The sequence below is a fragment of the Aspergillus melleus genome (genome assembly GCF_016097325.1).
Source record: "Aspergillus melleus strain CBS 546.65 chromosome Unknown contig5, whole genome shotgun sequence".
Taxonomy (NCBI): domain Eukaryota; kingdom Fungi; phylum Ascomycota; class Eurotiomycetes; order Eurotiales; family Aspergillaceae; genus Aspergillus; species Aspergillus melleus.
This window is the reverse complement of record NW_025763374.1, coordinates 298799-321356: the sequence shown is the minus strand read 5'-3', so window position 1 is coordinate 321356 and position 22558 is coordinate 298799. Positions and strand designations below refer to the sequence as shown.

General features: G+C 39.7%; 4 protein-coding genes across 4 annotated transcripts; 2 read left to right on the top strand and 2 right to left on the bottom strand.

Annotated features, from left to right (window-relative positions):
• Positions 1–142: 142 nt before the first annotated feature.
• Positions 143–1656, top strand: LDX57_008647 (uncharacterized protein; the record flags this gene model as incomplete). Its single annotated transcript, XM_046090369.1, has 3 exons — positions 143–727; positions 782–1411; positions 1612–1656. 3 exons carry the CDS (start codon positions 143–145, stop codon positions 1654–1656), a joined length of 1260 nt encoding a protein of 419 aa, XP_045946343.1.
• Positions 1657–3761: 2105 nt separating this feature from the next.
• On the bottom strand, positions 3762–6303 carry LDX57_008646 (DUF3435 domain-containing protein; the record flags this gene model as incomplete). The annotated part of the gene is made up of 5 exons (XM_046090368.1): positions 3762–4711; positions 4779–5155; positions 5231–5553; positions 5613–5874; positions 5945–6303. 5 exons carry the CDS (start codon positions 6301–6303, stop codon positions 3762–3764), a joined length of 2271 nt encoding a protein of 756 aa, XP_045946342.1.
• A 9451-nt stretch (positions 6304–15754) lies between these two features.
• Positions 15755–16396, top strand: LDX57_008645 (uncharacterized protein; the record flags this gene model as incomplete). Its single annotated transcript, XM_046090367.1, has 2 exons — positions 15755–15880; positions 15935–16396. 2 exons carry the CDS (start codon positions 15755–15757, stop codon positions 16394–16396), a joined length of 588 nt encoding a protein of 195 aa, XP_045946341.1.
• A 5115-nt stretch (positions 16397–21511) lies between these two features.
• On the bottom strand, positions 21512–21751 carry LDX57_008644 (uncharacterized protein; the record flags this gene model as incomplete). Its single annotated transcript, XM_046090366.1, has 1 exon — positions 21512–21751. The coding sequence occupies one exon, from the start codon at positions 21749–21751 to the stop codon at positions 21512–21514; it is 240 nt and encodes a 79-aa protein (XP_045946340.1).
• Positions 21752–22558: the final 807 nt, after the last annotated feature.

The window sequence follows — 22558 nt, the reverse complement described above, 5'->3', positions numbered from 1 at the left end:
ACATGCGTCCCAGTTGAAAAACTGGAAGGCAGATAATATACAGTTCCTGACTGTAGAATCATTCTCAAGGACTATGGCAGAAGTAGGTTAGCACTTTGACGGGAAATGCCTATCTAATACCGACTCTTAGGTTCACACGGTGATGGGGCTCTCGATATCGAAAGACGACGGTTTGCCTACCTTCTCAAGTAGCGTCTTGAGACTGGAGATTTGCGGTCCAAAGGAGGATCATCTCAGTGTGATCGATGTGCCTGGTATCTTCCGGAACACGACACCGGGATTGACGACAAGAAATGACAAGGTTTTGGTCCGAGACATGGTTCAGGGATATATGAGGAACCCTCGGTCGATAATGCTCACAGTTGTACCAGCAAATGTTGATATTGCGACTCAAGAAATTGTTGAAATGGCTCGTGAGTTTGATCCGGATGGTGATAGGACACTTGGCGTTATCACCAAGCCAGATCTAGTCGACAAAGGCGGAGAGGGTAAAGTCATTGACCTTGTTGAGGGAAGAGAGATGCAGATGAAGCTGGGATGGATTATCGTAAGAAACCTAGGACAAAAGGAGCTCGAAGAAGGCGATGTGGATCGGAATGTATTGGAAGCGGAGCTTCTTTCCCGACGCCCCTGGGATACCGTCCCGCGAGACAAGTTTGGTATCAAGGCGTTGCGTACTCACCTTCAAGAGACAGTAACTGCAAACGCACGACGATCTTTTCCATCTGTCAGTACATCCGGAGCCATTGCTATCATTCTACAGCTGACAAATGGATATTAGGTACGATCTGAGATAAGCAAGAAACTACGAGAATGTCAAGATGCCCTGCAGGCTCTTGGAGCAGATCGAGAAACCCCGGAGCAGCAAGCCAGTTTCCTTTTTGGAATAGTATCATCGTTCCAGGAAATCACATCTCATGCGCTCGGCTCAAATTATAGCTTCCGGGATGATTTTGATCAAGAGGAGGTTCTTCGTCTGGCCACCAGAGTTGTCAATAGGAATGAGATGTTCTCCGACAACATGGCTCGATGGGGCCACGAGTATGAATTTGAGACCGATGAGTCGCAGGAATTGGACGATCTTAGAGTTGATATCTCCATCGATAATCCCACAGGAGGCTCTTTGGCAACACGAATGCTTGAGGATATATCTGGGATCGAGGACATTCTTCCGCAGGCAGTCGAAGTTGCACAGCCCGTTCGCAATGACATACGCTCATGGATAGAACGTCAATACCGAACTTCACGAGGATTCGAGATTGGAACCTTCAACTCTGCGCTTCTCCCAACGATTATGAAAAAGCAGTCAACAAAATGGACACCCATCGCGACTGGGTATATTGGTGATATTATCACCATGGTTCATGGGTTTATTCTCAGGGCTTTGAATTTAGCCTGCGCTGACACCAGGGTATGTCACAACCTGCTGTCGAGGATCATGGATAAGCTTCTAGGGAAATACCAGAACGCAATCAACCAAGTCCAATTTCTTCTGTTCAATGAGTGCTCAAACACGCCAATGACATTGAATCATTATCTGAATGACACTCTAGAGAAATGGTATCGTCGTTCCGACCCTTTATCACTAATGACATATCTAACTTCGCACAGTCGACAGAAACGCACGAGCTCCGTGATAGGGGAAAAGACGATTAGCGGCTGTTCGCACGGAAAAGTTGTGCGAGTGGAGGATCTGAGCCCCTCAAAAAATATGAGCAATACCGCACATACCGTACAAGATCTTCATGACATTCTCCAGTCCTATTATAAAGTGGCTCGGAAGCGGTTTGTTGACAATGTATGTATGCAGGCCGCAGGTTATTATTTGGTGAATGGACCAGAAACCCCGATGAGATTGTTGTCTCCTTCCTTCGTCAACAGTCTCACTGAAGACGAGCTTGAGGAGATTGCAGGAGAGGAAGCATCGCTTCAGCGAAAACGACGTCAGTTATTGAAAAAGATCAAAGATCTTCAGGTGGCAAAGAAAATCCTGCTTTGAATGATTGTCATAGAACCCAAAACTCAGTTGGTTGTACTAATTCCAGAATACTTGCAGAGAAATGCTTCATCTAAGTATATTCAAATCATATTTGAGTTTCGTTCAGAATTCATCCGATTCGTAAGATCTCGTCTTAGCATACGTGACTCCGGAACAAGTTGGCATAGTCTACCATAAAGCCATTCTTAGCTGCTAGGTCTTGATCAATCCAGTATGGTGTCAAAATCATTTAACCATTGGCTACTTTTAGTGATAGTCTTGGAATTTCGAGTAAACCCAGATATTTAGATATACGTATGCTCTCAGAAGAACAGATAGACCCTCAAACCGTAAAACGTATGACTTTTGACAAGATAGCGAGGGACTGCAGGCACCAAGGTTCGAACCCCGCCTGGAGGAAGCGATGCTAATATCTCTGGATTAGCTTGAATTCTTCTCTTGAGTTCATTCAGACATCTAACATTAAGTAACTCATCCACCGTTGCAGTTGACGAGACATGCATGAAGCTCTCGGCTTCAAGGTGCGGTCCAGATAGATCCTCTTCTAAGCAATCGAGCCTCAACAGCGTAGCTGCGATCTGGCCCACGGCGCGGTTGTCCATAGTTCTGTCGTCGGTACCTCGGCCGCGGACCATGCCATCTCCAACGTCGGCTTTCCAAGCAGTTTCCAGGTTAGGTTGGGCTCATATTACATCAAAGTAGCATGACTTACTGATCTTCACTTGTCCTCTGTCTGTCAGGACAACTGTACAGCACGATAGATTGCCATGTGTGATGCCAACTTCATCATGTATGTATTTGAGCCCCTTGAGAAGCTGGTCAGATGTGAGCGTATGCTCATTATTGTAATAAGAAAGACAGGGCAAGCAGGTACATACCTCCCGGCAGATACACGCTACTGCACTTGCATCATTGAAAAATATGTTGGATGCTCGACGAATCTCCTCAAGCGAGATACCGTAGCTGTCATATGCGATGACTATCGATCTATGGCCGAGGTACGCTTCTTCCAGGTTGACTAAATTTTCGTGAGATGTTTTAACAATCTGGTCTGGACGTATCTGGAGCACTTCCACTTGATTGGCGTCCATATTTTGGTTAATCAGAGTAGCGCTAGTCCAAAATCGATATTCCGTCATTGATGAGAAGTTTCGCTGCGACTGGAAACTCGCAGGTTCCTAGCAATCGGACATGAAGTTAAAAGTGCACGTGAATAAGGCTGAAATTTTCTTGCGTGGTCTGTTCAGTAAACCGCCATGGTCAAACTAAGACCTGTTTCGAGCATACAGTTCAGCTCTTGGGGGGGGGGTGTTCACTCATGGTAACTCAAATTAAGCCCCCCCCCACAATTACCTAGACTCTACCCTCCTCAGAAGTTATCCGTCTTATGCAGGAATCAAAGTACTCTGGAGAACATATCAAAGCCCGGTCGCGGGATCAAGAAATGGAGCAATATAGCATTAGCTGCCTCAAATAATAAAACACTCTCAAACTTTCCAGGCTGTTCCAAATTCCTGCGCAAAAATTCAAACCAACAAAAACATGCGTCCATGTCAAGGATTGGTTCTCAGTCATATGACGACTGGACATCTAAGAAACAAGTACAATCTATTGCGAAGGCTCTAGATAATCGCGACGAGTAGAGTACTCTCTAATGAAACAACAACCAATCCAACGATACCTTCACCAATTAAGTTTAAGAAATAAACACGTAATTAAAATAGGCAAGGGCTTCGAGCATTAGATCAGTAGAACCCGACGCTCACGTTCGAAGGCCATGTACATCCCCAGCATGCCTTCGCAAGTGCATCTCGTGCAGGACAGACAGATCGCAAAAATTGCATTTCCTGTCCATCAAATGTGATGATTTGAAATGCCTCTTCACTCCATTATAGTCAGAGTATGCCTTGGGACATTGGAAGCATGCGAATGTTTGTTCCGCATTCGGAATATCTTTCCTGCCAGAGGTACGTTCCTTCTCCGACGACGCAGTTGGCGGCGCATCAGTCTTTATCTTTTGAGCTAGCGGAGATGGAACTACATCGTCATTGTCGGACGGTGCAGAGCGCTTCTGTCGTCCTCGGAGGGGCCCACCTTCCTGAAAACCGCAATATTGTATTCCAGCAGCAACAGCTTTATTGCGTCGTGTCCATTCGTCCTCTAATGAATCGGTGGTGGGCCAAGTGAAGAAAGTCTCCACGAGAAGAATCTGCTCCGGTGGCATTGCAAACTCTTTTCGTAATACCTCGCGCGCGGGCTCGTCACTGACAGCTCCACCAGTCAGCTGTCGTTCAATGTCAATTACTGCCTGCTTTCGACTGAAATCACGCCGTATTTCCTTCCGCCGTTTTTCCTGCAGACGCCGACGCAGATTGTGGACTTTACGCTTCTGGTCCTCCAGCATCGCTCGCAACGCTGGCTCATAAGAGCGGCTACCGCATTGAGAGTCTAGCTCGAATTGCCAGCGTATGGCCGATTGCAGTTCCGGATTCTTCTCCATCGATTCCCGATCAGCGTCGCTCAGGTGTCGTGGTCGCCGCCGATCAATCCAACGGCTCATCCGGGTCACAGCCTTTGAGAACTCCTCATCAGGATCGAGGCCGCACATGATCTCCTGTAAGCCAGTATGTCGACGGGGACGATAATGTTTAATGAACGTTCTGCTAGTGGCGTGGGCCATGATCACATTGCGTTGTGCTTCACTGACGAAACCTGGACAAAAGACTTAGTCTACCTGCCATTGAGAGAAGAGAACTTTGGGGGTTTATAGTTCACTTACCACTCTTGTCAAGCAAATCACCTCCACCGTATCGGAATTGGTGAGAGAAAAAATGATTGAGGAAGCCGTGTATCTCACTGGATGTCCTGAGCTGTGCGTCGAGTGTGCTTCCATTCATGGGCGTCTCCCACAAAATACGCGGCTGACCACAGATCACATCGACCTTCGGGAAGACATAGTAATTATCCATCTCTTTTCTTAAGGGGAGTGGCATTTCCTGTCGGCCACCCTCAACAAGTAGCCTCCGTAGGTCTTCCATCGAGGTCAAGTGAGGCGCTTCAAACGCATGGACGTAAAATAATATACTGAAGAGCAGGACGTGCGGGCTGAAGACAAGTGATACGCCGTAGACAATTTCAGGTAGCGAGAACGTGTTTCTAATTAACCAGTCAGTCCGATTGAGGCGGACAAGCCATGTGATGGGTAGGTGTATGGCACCGGGTGGCACCTACAGCTTCGACATGCCCAGGACGCTTTTCACAAACTGGGGCTCGAGTTCTATCATCGGCACCGGAGGTCCTCCGCGCGGATCTTGCTGGAGCGATAATTGTAAATGCTTGAACTGAAGATGAAGCATTGCCTGTTTTCGGTTGACGGTAAATAGCCCAATAGTATTGTATAGACACAAAATAATCCGTTGAAATCCCAGATGGAATCGCTTTTCCCGGGTCTGAAGGATTGTCTCGTTGAATGGGACCATATCTTCGATGTACACTGGGACACTTGCCCGCGGTTGTTTGTTAAGGCCACGCTTGTCGACCAAGTGCCTCATGCCCTGTCCGTTCTCGTTAGAGTAAGCCTCATTGAGATGACAGGGGGATCAAAAAAACAAACCGTGCGAACCGCCTCACCCATCTCTTTGCTCATCTCATGTTTAGTAACCCGTATGTAGTAAATTCGGAAGTATTTCCAATCCGCCTCCAGGGCGCTAGCCTTTGTATAGCCTTTCTGACGGCGACCATCGGGACTATACTCCAGCTTCAGACACCAATTGAGAAATCGATGCATGTCATTTGGAGACGCCTCACGCAGTGCGTCCTCTGCATCCTCCCATTTTAGATCGGCACACCGCTCCTTTGCTTTGATTTGGCAGAACCTGAGATAAGGCATGTCGGTCAGTTGATAGTACCTTGCTGTAACCTTTCAACAAGATCCTAATTACTTACCAAGCCCAACGCTCTTTCAGTCGAAGTCTTAGCTTCTTCGTATTGTTGGATCGGCCGTAATCCTCCGGCACCTGAGCCAGGTCCTCATCCGTGTCATCATCTGGAAGTTGGTATAGGGCCTGGTGGACACGTTCCACATTCGATGTGTCTAATTGTGCCGGTTTTGTCTCAGTACTTGGACTTGAATTCTTCCCAGCAATATTTCGACCAGCTGCAGGGGAACGCTCCGGCTCGGTAAGACCGGTCTCAGAGGAGTCGGGTTCGAACGGTCTGTCACTGTCGGTATCGATGGGAGAGGTACAAGAGGAATCGCTTGTGATTTGGTGGTTGCTGACATTGGGCCTCCGACGACGATGCATGGTCAGGAGATTATGCCGACCGTGGAAAGGAACTGCCGAAGGACTTGAGACGCTTTAATGCACGACTGAATAGAAAGCACGGAGGCACAAGGAGAGGGAGAGCTCCGGGATGGTGGTTGAGTCGGAAAGAGGAGAGAATGTCGGATGGAAGACGGTTGGGGAGAGGATATTTATAGCCATGACGGCTGGGTACTGGCCAGAGTGCAGCGGGCGGGATGAAGGAGGCCATTTTCGGCGCCCTCGTAGGGGTGTAATGAGCGACGGTGAAGCGATGAATGAGCCCTCAGGAAGCCAAGATGTAAGCGCCCACACGATGGCAGCCTGAGGCAGAAGCGGTGAGTGAGCTGGTGCGTGGTCGAAGGAGACGGGAGCGTGGCGGAGGGATGTTGCTGAAAGGCGGCCATTTTCGGCGGCACCTGCCGCCGAAAATGGCAGCGAAATAGCAAACCGCAATTCTTAGGCCGAAGATTTTTGAAAATATCATTCTGTAATTGACGTTTTTATAAAGCAAGAAATTAATGTTTTGTTTTTGTATCAATCAAAGAATTATAACATTTAATTAATTAAAAATGTTATTTCTCCGTTTGCAAAGAATTATCGCCCGATGATTGAACAAAAATTAGATGTTATTTGAAAATATATTCAGAAATAGTTTAACAAAAATTTTATTCATCCAAGTTCTTTACAGATTACAATATCTATCTTTATTGTGTTTAAACAATGAATTACACATTTATGTCGATTATAAGATTTTGAACGAATTTATAATTAAAAATTCCTATTTTATTCCATTAATTAACGAAATCTTGAACCGTCTTTAAAAAGTCAAGATTTTTAATAAAGTTGATATAATTCACGCATTTAATTGTTTACGCATTAAAAAGGGCCAAAAATAGCTAACTACATTCAATATTTAATATAATTAATTCAAATATTTAATGGTGTTATTCGATTTCTGCAATATTCCAATTTTATTTTGAGATTATATTAATAATTTGTTATTTGATTATCTCAATATGTTCTGCGGAATTTATTTAGATGATGTCTTGATTTTCAATGATAGTGAAAAAGAATATACAAAATATGTTTTTAAAATTTTATGTCGCTTACAAGATCGCAATTTACAAATTAACATTGACAAATGTGACTTTGATATTTAAAAAATCAAATATTTAGATTTCATTGTGATCACAAAAAGTATTTGCATGCATTCTATTAAAATAATTGTTATTTGCGAATGATAAATTCTTTCATCGATTAAAAATGTTTTTTTTTGTTAACTTTGCGGGCTTTTATTGTCATTTTATTTGAGTTTTTTCACACCGTACAAGATCTCTCATTGATTTTATTAAAGACAATGAGACTTACAAAACCAAATTAGAAACACATTATATTTATTATTTGCTGTTTATCTAGACATCAGAATGCGATAAGGCATTTGAGGATTTAAAAAAAATCTTTCAAATAGTTTTTATGTTTGCGCATTTTGATTCTGATCTTGAGATGTGGATTGAAATTGATTTTTTCGATTATGTGATTGCTGAAATAATATTGCAAATATATAATGACGTGTTATATTTTATAATCTTTTTTTTGAAAAAGTTGATCTTTGCAAAAATTAATTATATGATTTATAATAAAAAGCTTTTTGCAATTATTTGATTTTTTAAAATTTGAAAGTCGAAATTGATTAATGCATTTTTTGAAAATTCAATTAAGATTTATACAAATTATCAGAATTTACAACATTTTATAATTACAAAACAATTGAATCGCAGACAGATTCGATAAATCGAATTTTTTTTGAATTTAATTTTAAGATTATATATTGATCCAAAAAACAAAAAAAGAAATCTAATCTTTTGACAAAACGTTTCTAAGATTTATCACAAAAAACGAATGATATCTGTGAAAAAAAACACTTTCAAATCTTATTCTTACCTCAATACTTTAAAAAAACAATTCAAAAAGATTTCTTTGCAATTATCCATAATGCGCACAAGATCTTTATTTTGATTAACAAACTTGTTAATGTCGCATCAACAGTTTTTAGCGATCTTTTAAAGATTCTTTTCACATTTGAAGATTTTAAATTCTTTTTAAAAATGTTTATTCAATTGAAAGACCAGCTCGATGATCAACAAATTGAAGATTTTGTTAAATCATTTGTTTTACAATTTTTTACAATTTTTTTTTGAATAATCTGATGAAATGTTTTTGGAAATTTTTATTGAAAAAATTTACAAAAATGATGAAATAATACAAACAAATATGAAAACTAAAGATGAAAATAAATAAAAGTTATTTTTAATTATGTTTAAACAAAGAATTCGATTTTCGATAATTAATCTTACTGTTTGAAATCATCGTGTGTGAATTGGCGAACAATTATATATTTTTGATTATTAATTGTTTTGTCATTAAATCTTTTAAATTTTACATTATGATCGATTATCAAGTTATTCAAAATCTAAAGATATATATCAAGCGATTATACATTATTATTATTGATTTCATTTGAAGAAAGACATTAATTAATATATCAATTTTTATGTTACATGCAAACGCGCAAAAGCTCGCATAGTGCAAACATAAAAACTGTTTTGTTTTTTTTTAGTGTTACAATGCAAATGATTTGATCTTTTTATGAATTTAATCGAGAATCTATCATTTTGCAATTATCGCGAACAAAAATTTCACAATGTCCTTGTTATGGTTGATTGATTGACTAAAGCTAAAATATTTGAATTATTGATTACAAAGAAAATAAATAAACTTATAAAAATTATGCATCGATGCGTTTTTTTTAAACATGGTTTTTTACATTTGATTATTTCTGATTACGATAATGTTTTTACAAGCAATCTTTGAAAACGTTATTGCACGCAATATGCGATTAAAAACAAGATTTCAATTATATATCATTTTGAGATCGATGATCAGTTCGAAACGATTATAAAAGATTTAAAAAATTATTTTTACGTTTATATTAATTTCGCATAGAATGATTGGGTCAATTTTTTTTGGATATGCAATTTGCAGTTATCCGTGGCCTCCGGGATCCTGCGGTCCACCCACCGCCTTTTCGGCAGTGGAAAAGGCGGTGGGTGGACCGCAGGATCCCGGAGGCCACGGATAATGATTACATTTCTAAAACAATTGATATGACTTTTTTTTTACAAATAACAGTTTCTATTTTTATATCGAGATTAAATTATTTGGATCTTTGTCACGTGTTGCATATTTTGAAATAAAAACAATTGATAAACTGATTTATCGCATTGAAAATATTCGAGAATTCTTTTGCAACAAGATTATTTGAATTCAAAAATTCTACATTTGATATATCGATGTTCATCGTCAGTTTCATTCAGTCTATCAAATAAGCGATTATATTTATGTGAATGCTCACAATTTTTGTTTATAGTATGAAAGCCAATTTCTTGCATGTAAAGTATTCAATCTATAATCAATTATTCGAAATATTGACAACAAAATATATAAATTGATTTTATTTGATTATATATTGATCGCCGGGATCATATCCGTGTTTTATTTATTTTTATTATATTTTGTTTCTTCAGCTGACACGACTTATCCGAATCAATATGAAGATCTTCAAGAACCTATTGTAATGATGAACATAGATATTAATAAAAAACATTCGAAATGGATCGTTAATGAAATTATTGATTGTCGAAAGACATTGCAGAACGTGTAATATAAAATTTTATTCGAAAACGACTAAAAAGATTGAAATTCAAATTTTCCGTGGCAATTTTGACGAGACTTTAAAAATTTTGTGAATCTTATTTTGGATTTTCACATTTATTATTCTGATAAATTGCTGTTGTTGTCGTATGTTCTTGATCTTTTTGTTTTTACGGTTTTTTCAACTGGCTAGTTTTTTTATTTATTTTAGACGTTTTTTTATTATTTTGTATTCGCATTCGAGAGATATCATGTCTTCAATTAGAAGAAATAATGTCAGAAACCTTCCGGCATGTTCTTATGGATTTGCCGGTAGGATCCCTCCATATGGAACTTCCCGTCAGGAATCTCCCGATTCCTGGCAGTCATGTTGGTAGTAGGCAGTATCATAAATAGGGGCTTCTGCCCACACCCAGCTGCTGCATCCCATGCAGCTTATTCTTTGCTAATACATACCTACGTTCAATGGTTTATGTTCCTTACAAAAAATGTATCAAACATGTGAAACAACAAAAAATTATTAATGATTTTAAACAAATCTAAATTCATGCGACAATTTTAAATAACAAAACATTTAAAAATATAATTTTTACTATTTTAAAAATAAAATTATTTTTATATCTGATTTGTTTACAAATACAATAAATTATCAAAAAATAGCAATTTAAATACAAATTAAATCGTTTATAATATGTTTTAAAAACTTCATTAAACGGAAAAATGTGAAAAAAATAAAACAATTTAAATAATCTTTTATAAAAGCATTAAAATAAAAAAAAAGATTTTTTTTGAATCAAAAACTATATTTGTAAGACCCTCACGATATGTATCTAGCTACAAAACCATTTGCGGATGATTCAATTGCGGGTTGAATCATCACACAGATAAAACCTATCTTCGCAAAAAGATCACGTTAACTTTTTTAGTATTAATCTACAATATTGATTTTATTCTAGAAATCTTATTCCTCGCGACATCATATTTTAACTATTGTTATCTTTTATATTTATTGTAAACATTTCAAAAATCCAAAATCTTTATAATTTTAACGCTTAATTACGCAACATATTCGCTAAAAATAATAAAATCAACAAGAATGACATATCAATAAATTGAATTTCGCAACGACTTGTTTTTGAATTTTTATTTTTTTCATAAAATAAAAAATAATTAATTTTTAAAAACCTTAACGAAAAAATTCATCATTCGCAATTATTAATTCTAATTATTGATGTTGAAATTCCGCTTATAAATTATAACAATCAAAAAATAATAAATTATGCGAATTTATTCTTAAAAAAATTTCGCGAAAAAACAAAAACAATCGAGATTATTTATAAACAAATTGAATATATTGAAATTATTAAACAAAATATTAAATTAATTTTGTGAAAACATGCACGTGCAGATTTTCAAAATTATATGATATTTTTTTTAAAATTATATTTTTTTGCAATTATTTTTACGAGAAGAACAATATCGAATCTTTACATATAAGAATTATTGTGAATTTATATAAAAAATTTGACAATTTGAAAAAATCAATCAATTTATGAAAAAAAATTATTTGAATTTCATGATGATATATTTGGATTCAATTTTATAAGATTTATAAAAACTTGAAAAAAAAATTAATTTTTCACAAAATTGAAAAAATCTTTGTCAATTTTTATTAAAACAGTTAAAAAATTCTGCAAATAGATATCATATGATTTAAATAAAAATTCTTTATATGTGATTGCATAATGAAAAAAAAATTCATATATTTAAATGAATAATGCGAATAATGAAATAAATTGAAAACAAAAAGAGTTTTTGTAAAAAACATCTTGTTATAATTATTTTATAAATCTCTTTTATTTACAATTCAACAAAAAATTCGCAAACAAAATTAATTTTTAAATATATTTGTAAAATTAATATCTTTTATCATGAAATTTTGATCGAGTTTGTCAATGACAAACGCGCAAATAATTTAAAATAAAAAAGGTTTCGCGGAAAACAGAAATAAATAACACAACAATATTTTGTAAATAATACAAATTTATGAAAATAATTCAAAAAATTTCGCGCAACAAAAAAAAATAAAAAATCTTTTACAAATAAACAATTATCAAATAAATAAATCTTTTTTGAAAGACTGTTTTCATTATAAAAAAATTAAAATATATTCACGCAAATTATTCAACACATTTTAAAAAAAAGAACATGCAAACAATCTGAAATGAAGATTTCACAATTATAATCTTTTTTAGTGAAAAAATTGCTTCAAAATAAAAATCAATTTATTATAAAACATATTTTTTTGTCAACAAAAATAATATTATTTGATGAAATAATTATAAATTATAAAACTTTAATCGACAACAAAAATCAAATAAATGTGATATTATCTTTGTTTATGAAACAAATTAGATAACGAATATTTTTGTATTAAATATTTATGCAAATAATAAATCAAAAAAATTGTAAAACAAAAAAATTGCAAAAATTACAATTGATTTTTAAAATTTGCAAAATATTTAAAAAGAATTTCAAATATTCGCGGTGATATTTCCAAATATAAAACAAATATTGTTAAAAATGTTTTAAATAAAGATTTACAATTGAAAAATACAATAAACAATTAAAAGATGCATTTTTCACAAAAAATTGATTAAAGTTAACAAAGTTTTTGCGAAAGATTTTATAGAAACAATATATAAAAATTCAAATTAATTATTTTAAATTAATATAATTATCGCAAAAAAAACATTGAAAAAGATCTATTTGAATGATGTGAAAAATTTGTCAATATCTTTTTAAAAAAAAAATCTTAAAAATTTTCGTTTCATCGCGAAAAGATAAATTTCAAAATTGATTTTGTAAAAAAAAAAACTTTTCTTTAAATTATTTTATTATCATTTTTCACAGAAAATGACAATAATTTATGAATATATTAAAACAATATTTATAAAAAAAATAAATTTAATTATCAAAATCTTTCGTGAATGCGTCATTGTTATGTATTTCCAAAAAAATCAAAAAATCTATGTGTGTACAAATTATCACAAATTAAATAAGATCTTGCAAAAAAATTATTATTTGTTTGTATTTATAAACAAAACTATCGCAGAATTATCAAAAACAATGATTTTCACATAATTAGATTTTCGCAACGTGTATAATCGTATTCGTATTGTGAAAAAAAATGAAAAATAGCATTTTACATAAAATATGAATTGTTTAAATATTTAATTATATTTTTTGATTTAACAAATGCTTTTGCAATATTTCAAGAATATATGAATTAAATATTTTGTAATTTGTTAAACATCACAATAATAATATATATCAATAATATTATCATCTTTTTATAAGACAAAAAAATGCATTATAAATATATTTGTGAGATGTTTGATCGTTTACACAAAACAGAATTTTATTGCAAATGAAACAAGTGCATTTTTATAATATAAAAGATCAATTTTTAAAATATATTATTATATTTAACAAGATTGAAATAAAATCTTTACAAATGATTATTATCTAAAACTAATTGATGTTAAAAACTATTCATAATGTCTTAACATTTCTAAAATTCATAAATTAATATTGCAGATTCATTTACGTTTACATGAAAATAATAATTATGTTAATAGATCTTTTTTACAAATCCAGGAATGGAACAATACAAATAATTAAAAATTGAAAAAATATTATGATTTCAAAGATTCGTGAAATCGTGAATCGATTTAAAAAAACAATTCACAAAAATAATTAAATTGAATCATTTTATAAAAGAATTAATTTTGCAAGTCAAAATAAATATTTCAAAAAATAAACTTTGCAAAATTTTAATATAATTCTATTTCAACGATCAAAATTAAAAATTAATAATCTTTACTTTACGAAAATTTACACTCGCGAAAAAGAATTATATGATGAAAGAATAAAAATTTTTCATAATAATAAAAATCTTTAAAAAATATTGTAAAAAATGCAAGTGATTATAGATCATAAAATTTTTAATATTTTTCAAATACCAATTAAAATATTTTTGTAAATGTAAATTTGTTAATTGCCAATTTTTAATTAGATTTTAATTTAAAATTATTTATCATACAAAAAAATTCAATCCTGCAAACAATTTTTGGTGAAGAATTGATTATTTGCAAAATAATTAACACGAAAAAATTCAGAAAAAATATAATAAACACATGAAATACAAATTGCTAAATTAATTAAAATTTGCGAGCGAATGTCCAATCTTGGAAAATATCATGAATGAAATCTGTATTACAAGCGTCAAAAAAACACGAAACAAAAAAAATCAATTGAAACTTATAAATAAATATTCAATTTTAGAAAATATCGCAGACAAAATCCATATTACAAATGTCAAAAAAACACAAAATAAAAAAAATTAATTGAGGCTTGTAAACGAACATTCAATTTTGAAAAAAATTGCGGATAAAATTTGAATTATAAACATTAAAAAATGCAAAATAGAAATGATTAATTGAGATTCGCGAACTATAAGGACCTTGGGTCTCTAAGGGGTTTGCGATAGGTGTGAAAGGTAATAATGACTAAGAAACAGGTGTCGCGAGATATCATTTCAAGAATAAGGTCAATATGGTAGATTAACGCTGAAGAAGCCAACGTGGTTCTTCCGCGAGGATGGGTTCTATGTGTGCGATGACTCAGCCCGCAGCTGAGTCATCCGCGAATGGTCTTGTAGCTAGATATATATCGCGAGGGTCTTACAATTGCCCTTCCCTTTTAAAGGCCTTGGTCCCTCAAGGCCAGTTCGCGAACCCCCAGTTCGCAACTGTAGGCTTCGTAGCTTTTTCTCTGCCAGCAACCCTTAAAAAACCTCTCGCGAACGCCAAAAACCCGGTGGAAAAAAATGTGCGGCCTCGCGATAGAAAAAAGATATTGTCCATAATTTTGCGATTGTTTTCCGCGATCTCCTGTGCATCAGTCGGATTCAATCTTCGCGAAGAGGTGGCCGGCGTCTCGCGATTTCGCGAGGGAGTTATATAGAAGTTTAATCTTTGATTGCTAGGCAGCGTCCGGCTCTACCCTCCTATAACACACGATGGTCTTTGGCTGCTCTGAACGTCCGATCCTTTCGCTTGCTTCTTTCTTTTCGCGGGCACCTCTCTGCTCGAGTTCCTTCGTCGCGATGCCCTAGAGTGTCGCCGAGAACCGCCCCCTTCGCGAGCATCCTCAACACGCGGTTGGCGATGCTTCACAGTGAATGACCACTGTCGATTAGTCGTCGTCGATTAGTCGTTTCTCTTGCAAAAAGCACTTTTCTTTCTCGTTCTTTCTCTTCTTCTTTTCTCTCTTCAACCATCTCCACCATCGACAAGGTAAGTATCTTCAACATCACTTTTCATCAATTCCTGTTTGTTTTCATCATTTCCGACATCAAAATATGCATTCTATGTGTCTCAGAATCATATACTGCACATGATTTTCATCTGTCTCCTCTTGTTATGTTGTTTTGCGCGTTTTTGTGATTTCAGCTTGTCTTGCTCAGCGTGGATTAGTTGTTGTGAGCTGGAGGGCTTCTCTGCGGATCATGACAACCAGCCTTTGCGGGATTTCATGTGACTTTTGTATTCGCGGGTTGTGAGCATTCGCGTGTTTTCTCTAACTGTTCGCGTGTTTTTCAGTCTTTTGTCCGTTTGTTAAGCTGTTTTGCGCCCTCTCTTCGCGACTTCGTTTTTTTTTTTTGCTCAAGCAAAAAATGTCTGCTCCGTCTTCGGTTACCGCAAGCCCGGCCGCCTTCTCCCCCATGTCGGTACTTTCGGCCCTGGGCCCGACTCTCTCTCCCTCTCCGGGGTTTTCTCTGCCCTCTGCGGAGGAGGATGGCGTAAGTGTTTCTTTCATCTGGGTTTTCGCGGGATTCTTGGCTGATCTGGCTTAGGTCTCTTCCGCGGAGGAGAATGTTCCTTCTGCCGCCGGCCCCGCCGCCCCCGCCGCCCCCGCCGCCACCGCTGCTGCCGCCCCCGCCGCACCCTCCGCCGTCGTGCCTCCCGCCCCCTGGGTCGCCGCCCCCGTCCGCTTCGTGCGGATCCGGGGTCGTCGTTTTCGTCTGAGCAACATCTCGCTTTGCCCCGCGATTCCGCGGGCGATCATCGCAGAATCTCTTCCCGCTCTTCCGGGCACTCCCAGGGAGGCTTGGGACAGACCGGTTCCATCGATTGCGACGCACGAGGAGTGGGCTTCGGCCCACTTCGTCGAACTGCCCCCCGCGGCCTGGTTTCGCCGGGCCACGCGGCGCAACCCTGTCGCGGTCTCTGGTCTCTCCTCATGGGCAGAGCGCCAGCCTCTGTCGTCCCGCGAGCGCCGCTGGATGAACGCGCCGGTTTTGCGTTCCGTACTTTGATGCGGCTTCGCAAGTCCGGATCAGTTGGTGAAGCGTGCGTAGATGCGAGAAACCTTTTTGGTCACCCGCGCTGGGCAGTAGCCTCCTGATGGACAGGAGTGTGAGTCGTGCCGCAATTCGTCTGGTTTCGTGACGTTTGCGGCGTGTATCTCTGGGGGACTGGGACAGAGATGCAACAACTGCATCTATAGCGGTCACAAGCCGTGTTCGCTCCAGCGTTAGCTGCGGCAGTTGCTCTGTTCTTATTGGACAGTACTGGACTCCTTTCTGCGGTGATCCGTGTCTCGCGCGTGAGGCGGGAACGGAGAATCATATTGGGCCTGTACCGCGAGTGTGCTTTTTGTTCCCCCTCCCGCGACGGCCATGTTTTTTCGTTTTTATTAATTCAATACTGGAGTTTTTGCCGCCGCGAAAATATTCTTTGTAGACTCGTAAATGTTGTAGATTCTCGTGAGGTTCTTCAGTGATCTCCGCGTAGCCTGTCCACTTGACTCTGACCTTCGCGGGATCCTTTATTTCTGGCCCTAGGATTTTGTTCACTCGGTATTCCGTTTCGCTCTCGTTCGCGAGGCGCGTTTTGTACCGTTCGCGAGTGTTCACACCCTCCATTTCACGGTGTTCGCGAAGCATCGATACGTGAAAAACGTTGTGTACGCGAAGGCCCGGCGGAAGGTTCACGCGATAGGCGTTCTTGCCTATTTTCTCAACTATTCTTCGCGGTCCGGTTCGCAGCTGATCTAGCTTCTTGTTTGGTCGCACTCGCGATCAGTTCGTGTTGGAAATCCACACATGATCTCCTACCGCGAACACTTTTTCAACTCGTTTTGAGTTGTAGTGTTTCGCTTGTTGGTCTTGAGCCTTCGCGATTCCCTTTTGGGCTTCTTCGCGAAGTTCTTTCATGCGCAACACGCGGGTATGCACATCTTCTTCAATCCCTTCGCGGATTAGCGAGTCGATCGCGATCGCCCTAGGATCTGTGCCGTAGACTAGCTGGAACGGGGTCCTTTTGGTAGACGCCTGTTTCGCGTTGTTGTACGCGAACTGCGCGAGAGGCAAGTAGTCTACCCAGTCATCTTGCGAGAAGTTAATATACTCTCGTAAATATTGTTCTAGTATACTATTCAACCGCTCCGTTTGCCCATCCGTTTGCGGATGGTAGGCAGTGCTCATCAAGTGTTTGATTTGCAAACAGTAGATAAAGTCTGACCAAAAGCCTTTCGCGAATATGCTTTCGCGATCGGTAACTATCGTCTCTGGCACTCCGTGAAGGCTGAAGATTTCGCGAATAAGAATATACGCGAGTTTCTCCCCCTTCAACGCCTTTCGCGTTGGAATAAACCGAGCCATCTTGCTCAAGCGGTCTACGACCACTAACACCGCATCGTACGGTTCTCGCGAGCTTTCCAAGTCCTCGCGTTTTACGCTCGCGGGGAGCCCTGTAATGAAATCCATCGTGATTTTCTGCCAAGGGTTCGCTGGAATCGGTAAAGGCTGTAGCAAGCCGTACTTCTTCCTTCTTTGTACGCGAGAGCCCTGACAGACTCCGCAGGCCCTCGTGTATTCCGCGACAAACTCGCGGAGTTTTGGCCAAAAGAACCTTCGACTCACTAGCTCGTAGGTCTTCTTTTCCGCGAAGTGCCCTGCGATGGGGTCGTCGTGCAGTTTCGCGAGAATCTCCATCTTTAATCAGTAGTGATTCGGAACGTACAGTTTCCCTTGATGGTAAAGTAGACTCCCCCGCGATTGCCATCTTCTCCATGATCGCGGGGTGCTCTTCGTCTGCGAAAAGTCCCTGTCGCGATCATCAAATTCCTTGATCGTCTTCCAGACTTGCTGTGCGAATTCATCTTTTGCAAGGAGCTTCGGAAACTCTTCCAGCAGTCTTTGCGAGGGATCGGCACGATATGGTCTTTCCTCCTCGCAAGCCTCGCGCAACTCTTCCTGCGAAAGCTCCATTTTTAGGAGACCTCTGCCTTCGACAGAGTGCACAGTTGCAAGCCATTTTTTCCCTGGCTGGGCTTCCGCGACATCGTCGCTCCTGCCTCGCGCGCAATTCGCGCTTGCAGTAATCTCCAAGACTGGGCGTTCGCTCGCAAATCCCAGTTGGTCATTCCTGCCTCGCGTCTCTTTGACGCTTGCAGTTCGGATTTCGCTCGCGATATTCTCCGAGACTGGACGCTCGCTCGCGAGCCCCAGTTGGTCTTTCCTGTCTCGCGTTTCTTTGATGCTTGCAGCACGGGCCTCGCCCGCGATATTCTCCGAGACTGGGCGCTCGCTCGCGAGCCCCAGTTGGTTTAGCAACTTGCGCTTCGCGCGTTTGCCATATTCTTCCCGGTCCTCCTCGCGTTGACTGTCCCGCAGATAGTCAATTCTTCGCGAGGGACCGTCTGCAGGGTTAAGCTTTCCTGCACGATGGGTGATTTTGAATTGGAACCCAGCTAGAAACTGCGACCAGCGAATCTACATTCGCGAAAGTACCTTGGTCGGCGTTTGGAAAGCACTGAGAGCTTCGTGATCCGTGATCATCTGCACCTCCTGCGATGCCCCTTGGAGATAGTGTCGCCACTCTCTAAAGGCTTCCACTATCGCGAGGAGCTCTTGCTCCCCCGCAATATAGTTCCTCTCCGCGGCTGTAAGCTTCCGCGAGAAAAAGGCCACCGGCCTCCAGCTTCGATCGTTGAGGTGAAGTTGCGTCAAGATCCCGCAAAGTCCATCTCCCGAAGCATCTGTCTCGACTCGCGAGACCAATTCCTCCACGAAGTGATTCAACCTAACCATCTCCGCGAATCGCTCTTTTAGCCGGTCCACGGCTTTGCGAGCCTCCGGAGTCATAATACTCCCTCGGTCCTTGACCGTTCGTATCGCCCCGCCCTCGGGTTTGCAAAGGAGATCTGTTAACGCGGCTGTTATCCTCGCGTAAGCGTAAATGAACCTGCGGTACCAGTTCGTGAATCCTAAGAATACTAAGATATCGCGAACAGTCTCTGGCATCGGCCAGTCCTGGATGGTAGCCACTCGCGAGGGCTCCATCTCAACCCCGCTAGGCGTAATGATATATCCTAGGAAGTTGATCTTCTGTGTCGCGAAGGTGCACTTGCTCCGTTTGCAGTAAAGTCCTGCCTCGCGTAAACGGCCAAACACCTCGCGAACGTGTTCACGATGCACATTCTCATCCTGTGAGAAGATGATGATATCATCGATATACACCACCACCGTGATGTCCAATAAGTCGCGAAATACCCAATTCACATATCCTTGGAATGTTGCAGGGGCATTCGTTAAGCCAAAAGGCATCACTAAGTATTCGAACAGTCCATATTTCGTGCGAAATGCTGTTTTCCATTCCTCTCCCTTCGCGATGCGAATACGGTTATACGCATCGCGAAGATCCAATTGCGTGAAAATCATTGCTCCTGACAATCTCGCGATAGTTTCATCTATGAGTGGGAGTGGATAACGATTCTTTCGCGAGATCTCATTTAGTCCGCGATAGTTCACGCACACGCGGACTCTTCCGTCTTTCTTGGGAGCACACAACAGTGGCGCACCCGCGGAGGACTTTGACGGTCGGATCTATCCTTTCGCGAGCATTGTTTGAACATACTCGCGAATCGCTGCCATCTCCCGCGGAGAATGGTGATAGAGTGGTCCAAAAAGAGAGTCCTTTCTTTCCTCGAGGTCGATTTTGAGGTCTATCCCTTCGCGATGAGGCGGAAGTTTCTGAGATTCCTCCTCTGAGAAGACATTCGCGAATCCCTCGCATCATTCAGGTAGGTCTTCCCCAGTGTTTTCTTTCTTCGCGGTGGCTGCGTTGACCCAAAATAGTCGATTTGGATCTTCGCGTATTGCTTTTATAAAGTCTTCCGCGGAGACCTCGTCGACTTCGATCGACTTTTCGTGAAAGACGCATTTTCCAGCCGCTCATCGCGTCTCTGGATCGTGGATCTTCAACCAAGGCATCTCTAGCAGCACTTGTTCCACATCTGAGAATATCACCGCGAATACTTGAAACTTTCTCCGGTTATCTTGCGAATCCTGTAAGTCAATCGTGATCTCCGCGATACCTTCATTTCGCAACTTCTCCTTATTTACCGTTCGCGTGAATATTTGGTGCGGAAGTATTCGCTATCCGGCTTGCTTCGCGAGTAAGGACGGCACCACATTTACTTGACTTCCGCTATCAATCAGGGCCTCGCGATCCATAGATATCTCACTAGGCAACGTTATCTTGGTTGGCAAGAACATGCGTTCCGCGATAAGTTGATTTTCGTCCTGAGGTAGTCTCTTCGCGGGAAGAGACGCTATAGTCGCGGGCTTCTCACTTCACGTTGTCTTCGCGCCTCCTTCCTTAGGGCGTTTCGGACAATTCACGCGAATATATCCGGCTTCTCTGCAGTGGAAACAGCCTTCGGTGGAAGGTTTACTTACCCGTTGACCCTCCACTTTTCTTATCTGATAGCTGCCTATATGCGAGAAGCCTTTTGTACTCTCCTGTTGCGTGAATCCCTTTGGGCTGCCTCCGCGAGTCTGCACCGGTCGCGGTGAATTGCTATACTGCTTGTTCCCTTGGCTCGCGGGGATTCCCTTATGTGTGATTACCCGCGGGTTTGCCGCTGACAGGCTCGGTTGGAGTCTTGCGATAAGAGATATCAATTCCGCCAGTGTATTCGGGAATTGATTTTGCTCGCGAATCTTCTGTCAAATCGCGAAAGGAAAGGATTCGTAGAATAAGCGGAATAAAATATTCTCTGCGGAGAGTCCTTCTGACCCTAGTTCGTTCCATTGCTCGCGCCATCTATTAAGGTACGCGAATTCCTCTTCTCCATCATGCGGTCGCATGCGAAGGGCCTTTGTCCATGCTACATGCTGCCTATCCGCGGGATCCCCTAACTGCCTTAGTAGGAACTGGCAAAGGCTTTCCCAATTTTGCGAAGGGTTGATTTCCTTCTCGAGTTCCCATAGGCCTTGTAGGATAGAGTCCAAATACATTATCGCGAGATTAAGATAATCTCTTTCCGTGAGCTGATTTGTCTCCCCGAATTGTTTAATCTTCCGCGTAAATTCGCAATAATTCTTATAGGTTGAGGTTCGGTACTGTTCCTCCTTGGAAGGTAGTCACGAAAGAAGAGATCGTTTCAGCGGGGGTGTCGTGTAAACCTGGGATTCTGCTCGCGCGTGTTTTCGCGAAACTGGTACGGTGCCTCGCTCAATGATTTCGATGTATTCGGCTCGCTTGCGGATAGTCTCAATTGCCTCTGCCCTCTCGCGAAGCTTATCCAGAGAGAGATTCGCGTAGTTTATCACCTCTTGGTCGTCCTGGCTCGCGGCCGGGATGCCAGCTTCGGTCGCCGACATTGATAATCGCGAATGGCCGGTCCCTTCGCTAAAATTAGGGATGATTTGGTTATCTCCCTCTTCGCGAAAATAATGAATGCCTTGCGGCGAGTTCCCGCGAGGCTCCGTGTGCTGACGTGTCATCTTTCTTGGTCCCATTATCTCTAACGGACGTATCGCGAAGTTGAGCGTTAAAATTATAAGGACCTTGGGTCTCTAAGGGGTTTGCGATAGGTGTGAAAGGTAATAATGACTAAGAAACAGGTGTCGCGAGATATCATTTCAAGAATAAGGTCAATATGGTAGATTAACGCTGAAGAAGCCAACGTGGTTCTTCCGCGAGGATGGGTTCTATGTGTGCGATGACTCAGCCCGCAGCTGAGTCATCCGCGAATGGTCTTGTAGCTAGATATATATCGCGAGGGTCTTACACGAACAAGCATTCAATTTTGAAGATTATTATAAATATAAATAATGCGTAAAATAAGAATAATAATGTTATAAAAATCTAATCAAAAAAAATAATTTGCAATTGTGCATTCTATTGAAAACAAAATTTTTTTAAAAATGAAATTTTTGCAAAAAGAATTGCACGAAATTTGCAAAGAAAAAAGATTGTATTGTGTTAATTTTTTGCAAAAATTATTAAAAAAACTTTCGAAATTTTTTACAAAAAATGAATTCGCATAACAAATTTGAAAAACAATTAAAAAATTTGATAATCGCAATAAAAATCTTTTATAAATAAAAAATATTCCGCAATCATGAAAAAGATGATAATTATAGAAATTTTTATTTTATAATTAAAAAAATTATATATTTTAAATC